Here is a 15932-nt window from a genome sequence, read left to right on the forward strand (position 1 = left end):
TGTCTTTCTTCTTTCGATCTAGGTGCAATATCAATCGGCAATCAACCCAAAGAAAATGACAATGTCTGAACAAATATTAGCCATTGAGATTGATGTCATGCTCACTACGATTTGGCCTGAGTTTTTAGACAAGATGTTTGAATTATTGATTGTTTCAGCTCAGAAGGGCACACCTCCAAGTTGGTATCCGAAGGAAATCCCTTGGGTGCCTTTCGAACATATTATTGGTCAAATAGAAAACTCTACGGGTAAGTACTTTTCTATATTACTTTACATTTGCATGCTTTTGTGTATCTTGTGAACGCTATTTTTACTTGATTTCCTAGCTTCGTCCTCAGTTTTCGAGCAATCTTGTGCCTGCAGTGAAGTTATTGCTGAAAACAAAACAAAAAAATTTAGAGTTACATTTTTTATTAAATATATCCTTACTACAAGATTTTGTAGGTATGCTTGGATGGGAAGACGAGATTTTGGGACAAAACTACACTTAGAAGCATGGGGGGTTTCTGGAAGCTGTGGAAGCGGGTGGAAAGCTTTCTACGTACTTCAGGGAAGGGATAAAAGCTGTGTCACCTTATTGATCTTCTAGCTCATTATTTTTCTATTTCTCTCTGTGATTTCGAATATGTTTTATTTTTCATCTGTGTTGTCAAATTTTCTATATGTATTAAATAAAAATTCAGTTAGATTTAAGTGTTGCTTTGGTATCTTCAAGCCTTGCGGTCTGAAGATCTGTATTCACAGTGCAGTTTTTTTTCCTTTTTTATTTGTGCAATGTTGCATTTGCCCTGTTTTAACAGCTGAGACCAAATACAAAAAATACCAACTAAAATAATAATGAAATTGTTCCATAAATAATAGCATCCTTTGATGATAAAACCATTTAGAGGACGACTGATCAAGATTTTCAGAAGCATGCATCAACTATAAGCCTTCAAAATATTATTCGAGTCGAGGAGTGGATCAACTGGCCTGCACCTCAAGCCAAACCGGCCTCGTTCTCTCTTCTAATTATATATGTGGAGTGGCTTAATTTACCGTTTGCAGCAATATCTTGTGCAATTTAACAATCATGTGCTCAAATGCTTTCCACATCCAAAATGAATGAAAGTGTAGAAATGAACGAAAATGACCATCCACACTTTATTTCTCATCCTTTGCAATCTGAGTTTCACTCTGTTGTGACAACCATTGTCGCAGGCGCCTCATACCATGGCACAAATCGCAAGGGCATTTGGAATAGTATTTCAATTCGTAACTTGTATCAGATTTGTCACCTGCCGCTGCTTCCACTTCAAATACTGAATAAACTTCTTCCCCATTCTTATCTTTCTTTACTTGTGTGTCAAACCCTTGAGTTCTACTCTTTTCCTCCCCCCTAGATGAAAGATTTAACAATAGCCTTTAGTAACTATTTTATGTAATTTAACCTCTAATGAAGATAGAAAATAGTTACTAAAGGTTAAACTACAAGTTACGAAAGGTTAAACAACCTGTAATTTAACCCTCAGTGACTATTATTTTTCTTAACGGGTATGAACGGGTGACTAACAAGTTAGAGCACGGACACATAAACACCAATTAACATAATGGGTACTTAATCCTTATCATGTCCACACAATACCAGCACGGTACGAAAAAAAATCAAGAATTTACGTTGTGTTTTTGTTATATAAATGAGTTGTGTAAACTTGGCCAGAACTACGTCAAAGCACACAAATGTAAATTAAGTAAACCAAGAAAATGATTACCCATAGATTTTTTCAAGAGTCTTTTCCAGGAGTACGGTAGATCCACCTGCTACATCATGTACCTTTTTCCCATTTTGAAAGAAACGAAACGTTGGCTGGAAAAGAAATGCACACACATTAACAAAGTAAATTATTTTGTGTCTGCTGCATAAAATCTCCCAACTATATGGTTGATTTTAAGTTGGGAGCAGATCTTTGAAGACCCTAAAAATTTATAAACGGTATGATTAAAGGATGCAATCAAATATATAAGGATAAAATTTCAGTGAGTTTTGAGTATGAGTTTGTAGGATCTTCAAACATCATATGCCAATTTAAAATCGACTTTATATTTGTGAGGTTTTATTTAAATGACCCATTAACTTTACTTTCTACTTAAGACAAAAGAAAGCCATAATATACGAAGGGACCAAATTGCTTAGTCCAATTCCCAAACTATGTAATGTATAACATGATCATCTTTACACGATTGTTAATTAGGATATTGAACAAATTACAAACCTAATTAGTGAATTTTATTTTCAAAACAAAGGTTAAACACATGGTACAAATTACACGAAGTAAGAATGGATCATTTACCGTACAGTTGATATTATACTCTTGCATTACATTATTAAGGTCTTCTACGTACTGCAGAGAGAATAAACAAACCTTAAGTCAACTTATCTTGAGGCAAAATAAGAAATCATATCATAATTATTAAGAATTAAAATGATTGACAAATAATTTGATTAAAGTGAACCAAAGATCATCTTCTAAAGCCATACCCTATGATCAATGATAATTTGATACAATGCTACATGTGGGAATTCCTTAGCCAACCTACTGATGACTGAATGTGTGAAAAAGTAGTCTGCAGGAGAAGTGTAAATCAAGCATGAGTTGAAAAAGAAAACTTGGTAGCCAAGTCAGTTAAGAGTAAATTCATAAGAACTTACCATGTGTCTGAGCGTCATATTCATAGAAGCAGAAGATTGCTGATAAAGATTTATCTATATACCAATGAATTAAAGAAACACATAAGTAAAACTGCATTATACTCAATTTTTTCTCAAAACAATACAAATGAATTCAAACAAATTTCAAATGAATTTAGGGTTAAAGTAAGTTTCACCATAAATACATATCAAAATAGACAATACGCAGACCATGCCACATCAGGTACACTGATAGAATGCCGGCCAGGGCACAATACTTTACCCCGTGTGTGTGTATAATCCCGAAGAAGTAAGAGATATTACCTTGAACTCTTTTAAGCTCCAAATCATACTCATCCTTTTTATACAAGTAAATTTCTGGCGGAACTGAAATATTGAATCTTTGTAGTTACATCAAAGTTAGTAGGAACATCGGAAACAGAAAGTAAAGGAGAGAGGGAGTACCTACGAAGAGGCGCCGGTCTTCCCATGGAACGTGCATGGACCAAAATTTGTTCCACTTCCAGTCAGGATATTCTACAATACATTCAACGTCTGAGATTGAGGGGCTTGAAAACAAAAATTTGATAAAAAATTCTAAGGCGTTGGCAAGGCAAGAAGAAAAGCCCTTGAAGAGAAAGAGGCCGGGTTACGTGCCTGAAGCGGAGGAGGAAAAGCCCTTGATGCGACTTCTGTGTTGCAGAAAATCAAGGTTTGGTGGTGGTGAAGACAGTTCAGCTGCTATTGAAGTTAGACTTAGGGTTTGGGTAGATTTACAATTGCCCATTCGAAGCAATTGTCGCCCCAAAACCCTTGAATTCCTCATTCTTGGGTGACGAGGATCCTCCTCGGGATTTCTTCTACAATGATTTTATGAGATCGAGTACGTTAATTTTGACAAGTTTAGTGCGAAGGCACACACACATATATAGGTTTCGTTATTGGTTTATCTAGTGTTTAGCTAGGGTTTAGAATTTGGGTATTTTGGTCAGTAAAGCCGAATTTTAGATATTTTTATTTTTGGTATTTTGGTCAATAAAGCGTAAACTATACCTATATTTCCCTATAAAACCCGAATTTTGGTGAATAAAGCGAGGAATTCAAGGGATTTGGAAGCGAATTGCTAGAGAGAAGAGAATGGCTAGGAATTCTAGGGTTTTAGTACGACAGTTACTTGGCAATCCCCTAAACTCCTGCGCAGCTCTTCTTCATCACCATAACCATAAGCATCCTCTTAGTTTCATCAAAACCCTACCAGTTTCAGTTTCAATCACACCATCTTTGCCACCACGACCACCCCCACCGGCAATTCCTTCCTCTTCAAAACCCTTCTGTACCCTTGATTCCAGCTCAAAAAAGGAAATTATTATTGGGTCCTATAGCCGCTGGTCTATCAACTACAAGGGTCGGTGACTTGACTCTCTTCAAAACTCTTTCCCCAAATCTTCTGCCTTTGTTGTTGCCTTGCCGCCGCTGACTTAACTCTTTTCACAATTTTCTTATTTTCAGGTTACTCAGACATTCCTCTCATTTTGCTCCACAATCATTACGATCAGTATGTCAGCGCAGTTAAAACAATTCAAGGTAGTGTTTTATAGTTTTTTATTTTATTTTTGAATTAAATGTTTGCTTGAAGATTTTTTTAGATGAAACTGTGTACGTTTAATATAAGAAAATATAAGTTTCATGCAGTTTGTTTTATTAGTTTTTTTAATTCATTGGAACAGACCAATCTTTGCCGGCAATTATATTATTCACGACCTATTACGAGGCCAGTAAGTTCAAATGAATTTACTTTGTTTAATCAAGCTAGCTGCTTCTCTTTGTGATATAATCGGGAGACGATAATCACACACCTTGTTTCTTCCCCTACACAACCCTCTTAATCATTTGTGTTGCTTCGATTTGATTTGTTCAATCTGACGCATGTAAATAAAGAGAAGTGTGGGAAGAAAACTAATGTGTGTGATTATCGTTGCCCTAAACTAAACTGCGCTCCTTTTCCAACTCAGTGTTTGATGTACTCTTCTTGTGCAGTGTCTCATGTCACTTCTGATATGTTTATGGAAATGTGTGAGCCTTTCCCACATGTAATAGCATATGAGTTCCTCCTTGATCCTGAGGTGTGCCACTGTAATCCAGTTTTCTATTATCCCATTTTTTTACCTTCGGGAAGCTATTGAGTTTCTGCTAAGTTTTTTAATCCAAACTAAAGAATTAATAATAAGGTCAAAACAACATAGGGGGTTGTTTAGTATTTAAACTGAAAGTAATTTACAGTTTAAAATGACGAATGTAACAATTTAAAGAGGCTCTTGTTTGTTTCATATAGGTCTGAGAATGGAAAAAATAGTTTACCACATGTTTGATAAGGGTGGTGTTATCCATATATACCCCCATTTTTACCATATCTTGTTAATTTTTGTCATTTGATTTTCTTTAATTCATTCAATCTAACGGCTGAAAATTAAGAGGATGTGTAAGAGGTAAAAAATAATGTGCGGATACCACCACCCTTTGATAAATCTGCTCCAGACCCCTCAAATTAGAATTTGATTCCTGGAACTATATAAGGCTAATATTAGTGTTGTATCTGATTGATTTTTGAATGTTCCCAGTAGCAACGGTTGAGAATGAAACTCACACTGATGTAAAGATGGACCTTGCATAAGCTTATAAGTAATTGAAACATTCCTCATATTGCCGATCGGTTGTATAAGTTAAAATGTGTTTGTTAGCTAGGTCATGTACCATGCTGTAATTGCCATCTGCATATGTGAGCCTGCTTAAAGAACAAATATGATATCTTATTATGCCTGATCATTTAGTTAATTAATCTAACATTGTTTAGTCTCTATATGTAGGAAGACAACTACAAAAGCATACTGGAAAATCTTAATATTCCCCGTACGGTAAATTATTTGAGGGGCTAAGAATGTTCTTAATTTAGCTCCACGATTTAGTTGCTCATATCTTTATCCTTTATCCTTAATTTGTTTTTAATATACAATTCATATACCTTTTGTAGCCAACGTTTCATTTCTATCAAAATGGGAAAAAGGTTGCTGAGATAACCCGTAAAAGCTGGGAGAGCGAAGCTTACGAGATCTCCTTGAAAAAGACTCTTGTGAAACTCTACGTGTAAGTATTTTTTAGATTATCTTATATTTGTTGCGAATGAATATCACAAAATTGAACTTTGCATGATTTATAAGTAGGGCTATTCCTCATATTGTAAATTAATTTTATGTTAGAACCTTAACTTTCTTCATAATATCCGAGTAGATTATCCTACATGTAAAGTCCAAGGGCCACATGTGTTCTACGTCACTCTGTTTGTGTTATCCTCGTGTTTGACTTGAAAATTGACCACACGTGAGGAAGCGTGTTGAGAATGAATCTTACATTAATAGAAGCAAGGACCTTGCATAAGCCCATAGGTAATTAAGTAAGGCTACTCTTATATTATCAGTTAGTTTTATGGTAGAAGTAATCTCAACTTTCTTCACATTTTACGTGCTTTTGTGAATTTGTGAACGTGATTTTTACTTTTATTTTTCTTCTTCTTATGATATATTGATTGAATTATAGAAAATAGTTGTTGAATTTTCTCATCTTGCAGTCCTCAACCTACAGAAAGATCATCTGATAAGGAGGATAGGAGTAGAGTTGAAGATACGTTGAGGTACAGAAAGATCACCTGGCAATAAGGAGAGAAGGAGCTGAATGGGTGGGTTCGGAATCGGATCCATCGCCCCGTTCCAAGTCCTTGCTGTCCGACGAATCGCCGAACACTTGCCGGCCGGAGAATTTCTTTGGTTATCAGCATCCATTGTTATAAGCTCCGATCTTTTTACTTTGCGTTAATTGGATGAAAATGTCAAATTTTCTTTTTGAGTACATTTTTGCTCACCACCATTTAGTATGATCTATGTTTACCACTTTATTTATTACTGTTAGATAAGTTTAAATTTTGAGATTTGTTCTTATTTATTACATGAATCTGAAAATTCAAACTTATCTAACGATGATAAATAAAGTGATGAGCATACATCACACTAGATGATGGTGCGCAAATATACTCTCTTTTTCTTTTAATCACTTTTTTGACAGCTGTAAAATGGGTACTTTATTTTCCAACAAAAACATTATCCAAAAAAATATTCGGGAGCTTTAACGAAAAGTTATCGGTACTATTCATTTTAACGAAAAATCACATTTTTACTTTAAAAAATCAATTCTTATACTATTCACTTGCAACCCTTTTGCTTTTTCGTTAAAATTCAAAATTTTCAAATCATTTTCATAAATTTTTCTAAAAAAATTCCCATTGGTCAGCGCAGTGCACCGCCGTATGAGCAGCGTCGTCGTAGACGATTATGATTGAGTGCAACCAAATAGACGCCTCGGCCGCCGTGCCGCGCCAAGGGATGGGCATTCGCTTGGCCTTTCGAGCCCATGCAGAGAATATATCCTCTTCCTCTCGCCGAAAGCCGACACGTAACGTCGCAGTGTCATCCTTAGAGGTCCACGTGTCGTCATCGCGTAAGACGTCCCCATGCTTCCCCCGCACTTCGTCGCACCCGTCGAATTATTCCTACCACCACTACAAATTACAAACCAAGCCTGGAAAGCCTCCCGTTGACGCATTTGACCACATCCACCGTTTCCGAAGCGCCACGTGGTGCGGAACATCTGATTCCAGCTGTTGATTTTTGGAGACTGTCGCCCACTTTGGAATCCCTATAAATTTGAAGGAGTCCGTTTTATTTCGAAAGAGTCGAAAGGCATCGAAGGTTTTGAAAGCAGAGCAAAAATGGCAGATTCTGAAGCATCGCAGTCTACAGAAACGGTAAACTCTCTCTTCGTTCTGTTTGGTTCCCGAGAAAGTGATAGAAAAGTTCGATTATTTTTCTTTTCGGAATTATGAAACTGTTGGTTTTGATACTGTTATGTTTGGTTGCCGAGAAAGTGACAGAAAAGCCTTTTTTCTTTTTCTTTTTTTGAATTTATGCTCTGTTGATTTTGATTTGGAAACTTTCTGTTTGGTTGCCGAGAAAGTGACGGAAAGTTTCTAATTTTTTTCCTTTCGGATCTTGATTTGTAGGTGCGAGTGGACGCGAAGAAGCTCAAGTATTTGGAATTCGTTCAGGTGGCGGCGATTTACGTGGTGGTGTGCTTCTCGAGCCTGTACGAGTACGCAAAGGAGAACTCCGGTCCGCTTAAACCAGGGGTTCAGACGGTGGAAGGCACCGTCCGAACCGTAATCGGACCGGTCTACGAGAAGTTACACGGCCTTCCCTTCCAATTCCTCAAATTCGTCGATCGCAAGGTCAGTCTAAAACCCTACGTTCCGCCGCCCCTTGATTTTACACTGTAAACAGTTGATAGTTTCTCGATCACGGTCACGTGATTTGCAGGTGGATGAGTCATTGAGCGAGGTGGACCGTCACGTGCCAGTTCTGGTGAAGCAGGCGTCGAGCCAGGCGCTATCGGTGGCGAGAGAGGTGGAGCAAGGCGGCTTGGTGAGCACGGCTAAGAATATTACTGTGAGCGTGTACTACAAGTACGAGCCGGTGGCGGAGCAGTACGCCGTGTCGGCTTGGCGAGCGCTAAACCGGCTACCGCTGTTTCCATTGGTGGCTCAGATAATAGTCCCAACCGTGTCGTACTGGTCCGGCAAGTACAATCGGGCCGTCGGGTACACTGCCAACAGAGGCTACTCCGTGGCGGCGTATCTGCCGTTGATTCCGACGGAGAGGATTGCCAAGGTGTTTGAAGCGGAGAACGTGGTTGCCGTTCCGACGAACGGTGGCTCTGTTGCAGTGGAGCAGTGATTACCGTTGATCCTGGCTGGGGGCTTTATTGTCTTTTAGCTTTTTCTTTATTTTCCGAATGTGAAGTTTATTTTGGGCTCGTTTTGAAAGAAAGAGTTGAAGTGGTGCCTCTATTGCGTTTTTATCGATTTCAGAGAGGGCGGTGCTATTCACATACTTATTTATTTTTACATCATTTTTAATTTTTAACTATCAAATCGAACAAATTAAATAATCGAACAAATTAAAGAAGATCAAAATAATAGAAACTAACAAAAATGTGTGAATAGCACTAATCTTTTAACAATAGAATCGATTTATTAATGTAGAATTGCTCTTTAGAGCTTCTAAGGGATTAACGAATATGAGAGTATAATTTCTAAAATTTAAGCTCTAAATTGCGATCTTTGAACCCTAAATGGGATCAATCAACCTCATCGTACCAAAGCCGCATAAACTAGAAATGTCATATTCTCGAAGCATCTTAAGGTATCGTTTGGCATGCATACGGTACGAAACGGAATGAGACGGAGAGGGAGCAAATATGCCCTCGGATGGAAACAAGGAGGAAGAAGAAAGAGACGGTCAGGTTATAATTTTATGTTCCACGGATGTGGAACGAGTCGTTGCAGGAGGTGAGGCGGAACGAAAATTCATCCAAAATTCGTTTCGTGGAACAGCTCGTTCCTCCCATTTTAGGCGCACAAAATGTGGGACGGAACGCTTCGTCCCACTCTATTCCGTCCCATACCAAACGGTACCTAAAGAACGGATATCTTGCACAGAAAATTTTGGCTCTTACAATTACTCCATTACCAGCAGTCAGGGAAGCAAATATAAGTGGAAAGATATCACAAAGATTTAGGGCATCAATGGGAGAGAAAAAGTATTAACTGAATAAACTCAAAACTTGTCATTAACTAGGAATGATTAATACATAATCCGAGATTATTACAGCACCATCTCGTTGAATAAACTCGCTCTCTAGGTTCCATCTCGTTTTCGATACAACTAATCGCGCAATCTCAACTTTATTTGACAAAATATCAAAACATCGACGTCGTAAACATAACAGAACGGAAACAGATGACAAAATGAATAGAACGTATCTTAGTAGATGGAGTAGTTCTCGCTGGCTCTGGGCCAGATGCTGTTGTAGATAGCCTTGACAACCGGAATCACGGCAATGAGCGCAAGTTGGAGTTGTTCGGAGCTGCTTGTTCTGATCGAGATCTGTCCGCTGCGCTTGTTGTTCAACCCTGCACGAACAGCCATCTTGTAGTTGCGGCCGAGGGAAAACTGGGACTGGAGATTTGCCCCCAGGGCCAAGTCACCCCTCCACCGCACGAGAGACAGACCCAATGAGGATTGATCCTGGCCAATCGGAAAATCTGCCTCCCTCAGCCGCACCTCCAAATTTGCTCCATATGCTGAGTCGCCCTGAGATCGGACAGTACCAGTAGTACCCACCAATACCAGGCGCTTGCCAACCGCATACTCCTGTTCGAGTTTGAATCCAGTGGACACATTTTCACCCAAGAATGTCACAGATACTCCGGCAGCATTCTTGAACCTCTTGGAAGTTTTGACTTTGGTGTCTCCTCGGACAATGTATGCAAGTTGCTTTCCGATGTTCTGAATGTCAAACCCTAGCATACTCGACCACTTCTCCCCGTGCTTAGCACCAACCGAGGAATCTAAATGAATATTGAACTCTTTCTTATCCTTTGTAAGCTGAACAGCAACAGCTGCGGGAAAAGAATTAGCAATGGCCAGAGTATGTTCAAGGTTGACACCGTCATACCCACAGTCATGGTCCCAGCCTTGCGCGTCCAACACTGGCCTTGCCGTGAACTGAGAAGTCGGCTCCAAGAACCGGTACCTGTAAGCTGGATTTTCACCATCAAAAGAAGGCGGCAAAACCATATCAGGTAATGCCACCGGCACAGCTGCTGGAGCACCATTTTCTGGATCTTCTTCACCCAAATAACCGTACTCCTCTTCACTGACCTTGCCCTTCTTCTTCATTTCTTTCATCCTTCTCAACTCCTCTTTCCACATCTTCTTCTGGAGGAGCTTAAACCTATAATCGTACTCCTCAGCGTACGCCTTCCTCTGCTCTCTGCTAAGCTTAGCAATCTGAGCCTTCTTGAGAGGCTTAAATGACGGAAGCTGATCATACTCATCCTCCTCTTCCTCTTGATCAGAATCAGACAAGTCAGCCAAGTCAATGTCTGAATCAGCATTCTCACCACCTTGATCGGTAGCAAGTTTTGGGTGCGGACGAGATTGCAACAGCCAAGACAATAAGTATGGAAGAGGAGCCGAACGGGAACGCAAACCAAAGAGCTTACGGTGATCAAATGATTCCGGAGGTTTGGAGAGATTAGACGCATCAGACAAGATCTTCATAGAGTAGCATAAGAGCAATAGATGGGATCTCCAAGCTACACCATTAGGGAGAACTTTCTGATTATCTCTCTTCCGACAAGATGGGTGGTTCTCTACAAGAGATATTGGACTCATCATACTCGGATTCATGAACCTTAGATCGCCAACAGCTTGTCCAATGGTCTGCTGCATTATTTGTTCCCGCTGATTACGAAACATCTCATAATTCAGAGGGGAACCTGATGGTCCATCAGGAGGAGCAGAAGAGCTGTGAGTCAGAGTAACTATGGTGCTTCGCCAAATTGAAGGACCAAAGGCATTAGTGATTGATCTTAACAATGGCACATCACTTAGATCCCTACTTCGGGAGTCCATCCGATCCACATAGAGGACAATATCTGGGGGGGATTTTTTCATGCGCCTCTGCACAGAAGATAAGATTTTGCGATTGATGCCCTGTTCCATTGCAGCAGATTTCAGACCCGGTGTATCAAAAACCTTAATCTTGACTCCATCCACCACTCCAACAATTTCTTTCACAGCAGTTGTTCCAGGTCCAAAAGCATTAATTGGGGTCACTTCTGCACCGAAAATCGAATTTATAGTGGCACTTTTCCCAACACCTGTCTTCCCAAGAACCAGTATGTTCAAGGAGAAGTCCAAATCATCCTTCTCCTCTGCTTCAAGCTGAAGAGCGGTCATCTTTGCAGCTTCAAGGCTAAATTCTTGACTGTTTTGCCTCCCTGACACAAGAGCTAGGCGGTATAGAACCTGCCTTGGTACTGACTCTTCTGTAGAAACACCTAATCTCTGCACGAGCCTCAAGAACTTAACCCTTATTTGCTGAAACTTTTCGAGCTTCGCTTTCTCTTCTTCACTCAAGTTCTCAGAACTGCCCCCAACTGTGACATTGGAAGATGAAAAAAGGTTCGAGTTGTTTGGTCGGGAAGCAGGTTTCAACGACCGGACTGATGATCCCAACCCAGCAGGACGCTCAACAGAGAAAAGCCTGGATCCATCTGGGGTGGTGAATGTAACATTGCCACCATCTGAGGAAGCACCTGTTGCTGCTTTCAGAAGCGCTGCCAGTGCATCAGAATCAAATAACTCTTTTCCGCCCCCTTCCTCATCAGTGTCCACTTCTTCATCTGAATCCGTGGCAACCTGGCCATCAATTCTCTGTGAATGATCATGATAACTGTCAGCACCTGAGTAAGAACCAGCACGGGATCCTCGCTCCAACTGTTCCAAAAACTGTTTAGCAGCCTCAGAGCTTCCAAAAATCATACCTTCATTGTTCGCATCTGTAACTGAACCTTCATTCTCACCTTCATCGTCTTGAAGATCCTTATCATCATATTGAAGATCATTATCACCGTCATCGTCAGTTTCAACTCTTATCTCTCTGTTTGAAATGGAATTTGCATCCACAGATCCAATGCCAATTTCATCTGGGATATGCTTCTCCTCAACTTCCTCAACTAGCTTTACTTTGTGGCTATCAGAACTTGAATCCAGAAATTCAGGTGCCACATATTTTCCGCAGACAGCCGCTTCCAATTCATGCACTTCATCATGTGCATTCAAGTCACCGTTCTCCGGTTTTGCCTCTATCTGCGGTTCATGTTCTGATAAGTTTACAGTTTCTGTTTCAGCTCCATCCCCTACCGATGGTTTGTCATCTGACATCACATCAGCACCTGATTCCGTTGCCAGCCCTTTCTCTCTGGTTTCGGAATTAGATTTCAGTTCATCCTTCCTTTCTGGCCTCTTCTCAAGATCAACTTCATCAGCACCAGCAACAATAGCAGCTTTCTCTCCATCAAGTTCTACATTCCCAGACTTGGGAACAACCGCTCTGTCACGCTCAGAATCCACAGCCACGGACTCCGAGTCATTTGGTTCTTCTGTCTCAGAGCTAATTTGATCAAAACCATTATCCAAACTCACACCTTCATCAACCTCCAAGCCTTTTATTTCAGATTCCTCGATCGTCTCTACATCGCCAACCACAACAGCTGCTCCTGTCTGTGACAAATTGGCATGTATATCCTGCACAACTGAGTCACCTCCACTAGTAATTTCCACACCATTCTCTTCAACCTCAACCAACTTATCATCAGCTGGCGCATCCACCGCCACAACATTTTCTTTACTCTCTCTCACAACTTCCCTAAACCCTAAACCCTCAGAATCCACAGCCACAGATTCCAAGTCATTTGGTTCTTCAGTCTCAGGGCTAATTTGATCAAAACCATTATCCAAACTCACACCTTCATCAACCTCCAAGCCTTTTATTTCAGATTCCTCAATCGTCTCTACATCACCAACGACAACAGCTGCTCCTGTCTGAGACAAATTGGCATGTATATCCCGCACAACTGAGTCACCTCCACTTGTAATTTCCACTCCGTTCTCTTCAACCTCAACCAACTTCTCATCAGCTGGCCCATCCACCACCACACAATTTTCTTTACTCTCTGTCACAACTTCCGTTTCGCCATTGAAAGCATGCTCCTCCTTCGGCTGCTCTACAGCCTTCTTATCATCTACTTCAGCCACCTCCACCGGCTTCTCCACCACCGAGCCCAAACCCTCTACCAATTTCGAATTCTCAACTACCTTATCTTCTTCTTCACCACTAACACCATTTTCCTTGACCACTTCACCCAAATTTTCACTCTTCCCCAACCCACTATCCCCCAAAACAACACCTTTAGGACTCCCACCCTCTAAACTCTTCGAATCCATAAACACTTCCTCCCCAGCATCCTCCTCGCCGTCGTCATCATCCACCGATACCTTGGCAATCGGCCGCAGACCACTCGTACTCGTCGGATAGAAGAATTCCGACGGGTTAACAAACTTCACACCGGAATCCTCCTGCACCCCTCCAACCACCACGGTATCTCCGCCTCTCACAAACGCCCTCTCGGAATCAAAATCCTCCTCCTCCCCGCTTACAAACCCCTCCTCCGTCTCGGACCCACCACCGTCACTACCGCCACCAACCCCGCTAAATTTCTCGTCATTATCAATTTTGGAAACATGGGTTTTCGATGAATCATCGATAACAGAGTACTGAGAAGAAAGAAATGAAGAACCTGGTGCGTTTGAGAGGTGCTGCGCCTCCTCCTCTGAAGCAAAAAGCTTGGACTCCATCGGAGGCTGCTGGCTGTGAGGTGAAAATTGAAGGGTTTTGCTGCACCCTCTGGAGAGAGAGAGAGAGAGAGAGAGAGAGAGTGGTTTTCGGGATTTGGGTTTTGTGGAAGGGACTGTGGGACTGCGTCGAGTGGGAGAGATAAGGTTTTAGGAGAGATGGGAGGAGACGGCGTCACGGGTTCTCCTCCAAGTTTCTTGTTTGTAGAGAGAGGACTGGGCGTGGGAGTTCCATCCGATGTTCGCACCATTCGTGAATTTACTGGATTGCCCTTTCTCCAAAGGTTTTTTATTTTATTTGTTGCCTTTACTCTTTTTTTCTTTTTCTTTTCTTTTTTTTTATCTTCATTTGCTGCATTTTTATTATGGGAACTTTAACGAAAAGCACCCGGTACTGTTCACTTTAACGAAAAACCACATTTTTACACTAAAAAGTCAATCCTAATACTATTCACTTTACCCTTTATTTTGTCCTTATCATTAAAACTCAAAGTTTTCAAGACCTTTTCATTAGTTTTCCTTTTTATTATTTGACTTTAACAGTCAAATTTTATCAAATTTTGTTATTTTCGTCCTTGAAATTGATGAAACAACCCTTAATTTTATGAGAAAATTAATTGATGAAGTGATGTTACGGAAACTAAATTTTTAAACTAAATCTAATAAATTAAATAATATTGTTGTTGATTATTGGATTATTACTTAAGTGTTGGTTAACGAATTTATTTCTTATTAGTAATACATCATTCAATCTACAATTATTTTAAAATTTGATCTGCCTAACATTGCCCTAATTGATTTGATATTATAAGTCGATTCATACGTTTTAACAAGTGCTGACCGCCTTGGTGATTGAGGACATCAAATTACTTGCATTATCTTTTTCATTTATAACTTGGGCCCAGGTTTTTCTGGATGGACGAATATTCTAGTTGATGTTATTAATAGAGTTGGGCACTCCTTTCATGATACTTATATATAAGATAGATCCTTATCCTATAAATGTTTCTCTTTGATTGTACTTGAAGTAGTTGTACTTGAAGTTTCTCTCTTTGGATAAATTTATTTTTCCATAAAATAAAATAAAAATTCATACTCGTTAAGTGATGATTGTGTTACTCACACACTCATTGTTAATTTATGTCTTTTAATCTTGTTCAGTTCATGTAATTAGACCGTCGAAAATTAAGGAGGTGTGTGGGAAGTAAAAATGGTGGGCTCTGAAATTCTCCTCCCTCCTAAATTATTGTAAAATTTCGAATCTTCCCTCTTCTTGAATAATAGTAATTTGTTTTTAAATGCCAGGTATAATTATATGTATTTCATCTTAGTACATGAGTGCTTGCTAAGCACTATGCACAAAAGATATTTGGTTCCCATGTGAAATATTTTCCTTATGAATTTTAGTTCACATAGGTATTAGGCTTATGTAATTACAAAAAATATGATTAACCAAATGCTTGCCAAGCCCAATAGCGAGAGCTTGTAATTAAACTAAACATAACATGAACGTGATTGATTGTATAAAACGGTTGAGTGCTGTTTTAAACCTACAAGGAACACCCGACCTACCTAGGTTTGAGATTGAGCAAATGATTTGCCACAACCATTTGATTATGAATAATTGGTACAATCAGTCGCCCACTCGACATACAGTTGATTCATCCAAGAGCAATCAAAATCCTCAAAGATTAGAAAACCCTCAACATTTCCATCCCCTCCCCAAAGGATTGAAAGATAACTCGATCGAAAGGTAACAAGTAATTGTCAGGATTAGGGTTTTTTTCTTTCTTTCTTGTTTCTGTCGGTAGCAGTTGGACTGCCCCTTGTTTGTTTGCATTTGAAAGATAACGTTTGGGAGTGAAAGAATAAGATTGGGTTGTTGGCAGAGAGCATAG

The 15932-nt window shown here is 39.9% G+C and overlaps 2 protein-coding genes across 2 annotated transcripts; one reads left to right on the top strand and one right to left on the bottom strand.

Moving 5' to 3' along the window:
• The first annotated feature begins 7285 nt into the window (after nucleotides 1-7285).
• Nucleotides 7286-8618, top strand: LOC103432574 (stress-related protein-like). Its single transcript, XM_008370768.3, has 3 exons — nucleotides 7286-7520; nucleotides 7776-8000; nucleotides 8089-8618. Exons 1-3 carry the CDS (start codon nucleotides 7485-7487, stop codon nucleotides 8503-8505), a joined length of 678 nt encoding a protein of 225 aa, XP_008368990.1. The 5' UTR covers nucleotides 7286-7484; the 3' UTR covers nucleotides 8506-8618.
• A 755-nt stretch (nucleotides 8619-9373) lies between these two features.
• On the bottom strand, nucleotides 9374-14292 carry LOC103432575 (translocase of chloroplast 159, chloroplastic-like). Its single transcript, XM_008370769.4, has one exon. The coding sequence runs from the start codon at nucleotides 14035-14037 to the stop codon at nucleotides 9595-9597; it is 4443 nt and encodes a 1480-aa protein (XP_008368991.2). The 5' UTR covers nucleotides 14038-14292; the 3' UTR covers nucleotides 9374-9594.
• Nucleotides 14293-15932: the final 1640 nt, after the last annotated feature.

Source organism: Malus domestica, chromosome 03 (genome assembly GCF_042453785.1).
Source record: "Malus domestica chromosome 03, GDT2T_hap1".
Classification (NCBI taxonomy): domain Eukaryota; kingdom Viridiplantae; phylum Streptophyta; class Magnoliopsida; order Rosales; family Rosaceae; genus Malus; species Malus domestica.

Excerpts from the sequence above, each read along its gene's own strand:
- LOC103432574 (XM_008370768.3), top strand. The coding sequence starts at position 7,485 with ATGGCAGATTCTGAAGCATCGCAGTCTACAGAAACG. Across the intron at positions 7,521-7,775 it reads CATCGCAGTCTACAGAAACG|GTGCGAGTGGACGCGAAGAA; the intron begins GTAAACTCTCTC and ends CTTGATTTGTAG. Across the intron at positions 8,001-8,088 it reads TCAAATTCGTCGATCGCAAG|GTGGATGAGTCATTGAGCGA; the intron begins GTCAGTCTAAAA and ends CGTGATTTGCAG.
- LOC103432575 (XM_008370769.4), bottom strand. The coding sequence starts at position 14,037 with ATGGAGTCCAAGCTTTTTGCTTCAGAGGAGGAGGCGCAGCACCTCTCA.